This window comes from Cynara cardunculus (assembly GCF_001531365.2).
Source record: "Cynara cardunculus var. scolymus isolate 2C chromosome LG 16, CcrdV1, whole genome shotgun sequence".
Classification (NCBI taxonomy): domain Eukaryota; kingdom Viridiplantae; phylum Streptophyta; class Magnoliopsida; order Asterales; family Asteraceae; genus Cynara; species Cynara cardunculus.
Window position 1 is genome coordinate 15,963,479 of NC_037543.1, and position 4,997 is coordinate 15,968,475.

General features: G+C 33.2%; 1 protein-coding gene across 1 annotated transcript; it reads right to left on the reverse strand.

The window, feature by feature from the left end:
• Positions 1-536: 536 nt before the first annotated feature.
• LOC112529368 (activating signal cointegrator 1) lies at positions 537-3,264 on the reverse strand. The gene is made up of 6 exons (XM_025140631.1): positions 3,010-3,264; positions 1,750-1,893; positions 1,480-1,547; positions 1,341-1,391; positions 1,161-1,220; positions 537-1,057 (listed from the first exon to the last, which is right to left on the reverse strand). Exons 1-6 carry the CDS (start codon positions 3,152-3,154, stop codon positions 722-724), a joined length of 804 nt encoding a protein of 267 aa, XP_024996399.1. The 5' UTR covers positions 3,155-3,264; the 3' UTR covers positions 537-721.
• Positions 3,265-4,997: the final 1,733 nt, after the last annotated feature.

Sequence of the window (4,997 nt, forward strand, 5' to 3'; positions counted from 1 at the left end):
CTTACCCGGGTAAGCATCTCTTAACGGGTAAGAGGTGGTAAGAGATTAGTAAACAGCCCCTAAAACTATTAACATGGCTTTTTCATGACCTTTGAATATTTGATGTGTTGATTTATAAGATTTAGAATTGAATAAAATTTTATTTTTTATAAATAATTTATACAAGCAAATTATAAACATAATTAATCATTTTTTTATAAATTGATTATTAAAAACCAATGTTTTTTTAACAATGTTACGTATAAAGTCCGAAATATTCCCATGAAATATCCATTATCCTATGGAATTTCAAAATCATATGTTTTTGGGATTTTAAATACAGAAAATCCTTCAAACTAAACATAAGATTAAAATCAAATTCTATAACAATATCTTTAGTAGTAATCGGTATAAAAATTAATGCTGAATGTACACATTACAATGTACAATTTAACCTTCACAAACTGATTTTTGATTCATACAAAAATGTAGTCAATTATTAAGCACAATTTTCCCATGTGTCTTCCTTCCACATTAAATAAATAAACCACAAAACAAGATCTAAAATTTCTTCACATAAATCAAAACCACTACTCACAGTTGAACATATACATATGTTTACATAAAAGGATATTCAGATCAACTTACATACTCCTAGTAAAATCTAGCGGCTTTTGGAGGGACTCAAACTAATGAACTAGAAACACACACACCAAATAGCCTAATATGTTCCACTAGAAACTCACCAGCGTTGTTGATCATATTTCATATCTAGTCTCTGGACACCTTCCTTACTCATGCTCCATGTTCTTGATCCTTGGCCTTGGAATCCTGCTGTACGTGGTGGGCCATTGCTCTTCTTCGAGAACTGAGTCGCAGCGGCTCTTGCACCGGCTATGGCGGCTGATAGGGTTGGTGATGTACCCTCGTTCGTTTTAGATGTGTTCGACCCATTCTTAAGCCCATGAGACACTGACCCTGGCTTCAAAGACAATGGCTTTCGAGGGTATGGCAGTGGAAACTTAACCGGTGATCGGGCTTCAACTGGACAAAGACCTCTAACTGCTCCCTCAAGAATCTATCCAGAAATGATAAAAATTAGACTTCAAAATGGAAAACGATAAAACCCAGTAAATAAAATTAAGTTTTTAAGGCTCGTAATGGTAGAATTTCATGTTTACCCTTTTTTCCAAATTATAGACCCCTTGATATCCACGCATTTCGAATGGCACAAGCAATTTCTGCATAATTTTTTGGTTATGAACCGAAAGTGATGTTAAAGAAGGGAGTTTAAAGAACTTTATGACATTTTCTTTTGCAATGAAAACCAAAAATAGGAAATAAGCGTGCAAAAAGCAAACCTGTGGTCGTTCACAGAGCCAACAAAAAGGTGTTTGCCCTTCCAGCCTTACCTGTACGGGGAACATGGAATTAATTAAACAGCGCTTGTATAATTAAATCAAGCACATTCTGGTAGGGAGTAGAGGTTTGGAAGCGTACCCCTTGAGGAACATCCTCCCACGATACCAGCTCTTCAGATGTGACACATCCAACTACTTCAACACAACCTGTATCAAGAACACAATTTTCAGTTGTTGCTAACTCACCAAAAAAATCAAATGCACAAAAGATACAAATATATAATCAACTACATTTGGCAGCAAATAATCCATGATGCAGTTTGATCATAAAGCCGGCCTTTTTGGAGCTAGTATATTGGGAATTTGGGAGAAAGGCGCAGAACATATAAAAGAATGATCAAATTATGACCTAAAAGTCTTGAAACAGGGTAATGTTCTGGGAACTTGATATCCGTAACTCCATCCAATGCATATAATTGTCTGTAGAAGTCCTCCATCGCTTTGATTGTTTCATGTTCTGGGATCTTACCAGCAGCATGAATCCAAAGACGACCTTCAAAAAGTTTACACAAACAAAAAGGAGAAGATGATTAGCAGAAACCCATGGTTAGCCATGATAAGGAAAAAGGAGATGGCGAAAAAGATAGTTTGTTTGGTTGCATATAAATGAAGCAAATTATCAAAGAGTTCAACAAACTCATTAGCAAGGATTAATCAAACTTTTTAGGTACATCATATATAATCTTGAAGAATTTTCTCAAGTATATCCATAATTTGAGTCGTAAAACCAGTCTTTTTGCAAAATAAATGGAAAGGTTTCTTCAAATCTCAGGAGCCTTGCCTAAGCCTCTTTTCTGTATAAACAAACCACTTAATTCAGGATCCAGGCTAGCAATTGGCCAATGTTCATCTCTTATTCTGACCTTGTTGCTATTGCTTAATCCTTATCATAAATACATATAGGTGGAGGTTCAAACGAAAACACATTTATTTTACAAATACATGAGAAGACCTTTACAACATGTAATGATACACGTGAGGGGACCTGGTGGTGTGCCGCGTGAGTCTCTCATTTAGTATCACATGTGATTGACTATAGTAAAAGACTGTTCTCATGTTTACGTAAAATAAAGGTATTCTTTATTGGTTCAAACTTGCCTTGTAGAACGCACCTTGACCATCATGGTTTTATGGCTAACATCAGTTAAACCTACTAAATCTGTAATCAACACTAGTAACCCATAATTCAAATCTCAAGACATAATACTTTCCAAATGATTAATTTACATGGAAACTGTTACCTATTCATCATCAACTTTTAATTTGCAGTACTTGTAACAAAATCCAATGTGATTAAGAACTTTCTAGAAAAGAATTAGCATCCACAGCAACAATATGAATCTGAAAATCAACTAGTTCGAACAAGAGATTCCAAAAACTCTCTCTTCTTTTCCCCAAAAGGAGGAGGAATTATACGTTGGAGCATTAAAAACCCTATCTTAACATCAACACCACTAATTTCTCCATCCGAATTGCGCATTTAACTTTCAAAAAAATTACCAAAACAACAACAAATAGGAACAAAATCCAGATCAATTGACCAAATTGTATTGGTTTCTTCTATAATTTAAAAAAAGAGATGCTTTTTTTCTAGTGATTTTGAAAGTACCTGTAACTGGAGAAGGCCAAGATCTTCCTTCGATACGCTTGATACCATAAACAAGCAGAGAAGCCCATGGCTGATGCATAGTCAGACACGGGTTTCTGTAATTTCCGTCGCCTCTACTTCTACTTGCCATCGATTTTCTCTGCATCTAATGACTAATGTTCGAATTTCAGATATCAATTTATAGATTTCGCGCTAGGGTTTATAAAGTTTTCCCCCAAAGAGTCTCTCTCTTTTCTGTTTTATGGAAACCATTTGTTGATCGCGTTCTGATTCCTTCTATATCTCCTTGACAGTAAACATGGAAAGGATTTTCGTGATATATTCTATTTCTTTTTCAATTTTCACTGTTCATTGTTTATTTACATTTATCTATACTATTATAAAACATTTTACGGGTCAACGTGAATTGGGTTGGACGGTTTACAACAATTTTACAATCCAATCCAATTATGGTGGTTTGGAAAATCTTAACCCAACCCAATCCAACCCTTGCGGGTTGAGGCGGGTTAGGTTGGGTTGAGTTGGGTTGTGTTGGGTTGAGTTGGGTTGAGTTGGGTTGTGTTGGGTTGGGTTGTGTTGGGTTGACGGGTTAGTAGTTACATAATTTGACGAATGAAATAATGCATAAAACTTAAGTTTATAGACCATACTATAAAACGTTCTATCTAAAAATGTTACAATAGGTTTATAGGACGTTTTTGGACGTTTCAACAAGTGTTTTAGAATGATCTTTAAATAAAATGTCGTATTAGTCATTTTATAGAAACATTTTGAGAAGTGTCCTGTAAACTCATCTATTTATAGGACACCTATGCTCATATGACATTTTTTCAAGTCATGTTGTATAAAATAACTAATACGACACTTTATTTTAAAAGCATCATAGAATTTGTTAAGACGTCCAAAACCATCCTATAAACATATTGAAACTCTTTTTAATAAAACATTTTTCTAATGTAACTCTTTTAAAGCGTCATAGATTGATGGATTCGTCCATCAAATATYTATCAATATCATTCATATTTTCCAACATATCAATTTGTTGTTGCTGCAAAAAAAATCAATAATTTTCCTTATTAATTAGATTATTTGTCATCATTCTTTGATCGTGAATCTCTTTTGGTAACCTATACGTTTAGTTAAAATGAAACAAAATATAATATCAATAARAAKTATATAAAATTTATACATTATTAATATATATACATAATAAACACACACACACACACACATATATATATATATATATATATATATAATTTTATAAAAATTATATATTAACGGCGGGTTGACGGGTTGGGCTGGTTGAGCTAGGCTCAACCCAATTTCAACCCTCCTAATTGGCGGGTTAGCAGTTTGGCGGGTGGGCGGTTTGGCGGGTAGACGGGTTGGGTTTAATTGGGTTGTTAGCAGGTTGGGTTGGGCGGATTTCGTGGGTTGACGGTTTTTTGTACACCCCTAAAACATTTAATAAAAACTCTTAAAAATTATCTTTTATATATGAAGTACTGCTTATTGATGTATATTACTTAAAATTCAAGACTACAAGTAAATTGTGAATAAATACAACTTATTAAGATCCACATTTGAATTCGTGTAACTAACAGCTATAGATAAAAATAATCAAATACAAGATAAAACTCTCATTTTAAATATATCTAAAATATAGTTAGGATAATTATTGAGGTACTAGAAGAGTATTCGCGCAATGCAGCGAGATACATCTTGATTTTAATATTTCATTTTATTCTTTATCTCAGTCGATTTTATAGCATAGTCTTATGTGATTTTGAAAAAACATTACTAGAAGAGTATTCGCGCAATGCAGCAAGATACATCTTGATTTTAATATTTCATTTTATTCTTTATCTCAGTCGATTTTATAGCATAGTCTTATGTTTTTATTTTTGAATAAATTATAAATTTGAAGATATCATAAAATTTTGACAAAAATATATTGATATTAGTATTAAATTAACTATTTAAAC

What these genes read in the sequence shown, in the direction of transcription:
- LOC112529368 (XM_025140631.1), bottom strand. Translation starts at nt 3,154, where the DNA reads ATGCAGAGAAAATCGATGGCAAGTAGAAGTAGAGGCGACGGAAATTAC. An exon ending in CCCTGTTTCAAGACTTTTAG is followed by an intron (nt 1,548 to 1,749) that starts GTCATAATTTGA and finishes TTCTTGATACAG; the next exon opens with GTTGTGTTGAAGTAGTTGGA. An exon ending in TCTATAATTTGGAAAAAAGG is followed by an intron (nt 1,058 to 1,160) that starts GTAAACATGAAA and finishes ATTTCTGGATAG; the next exon opens with ATTCTTGAGGGAGCAGTTAG.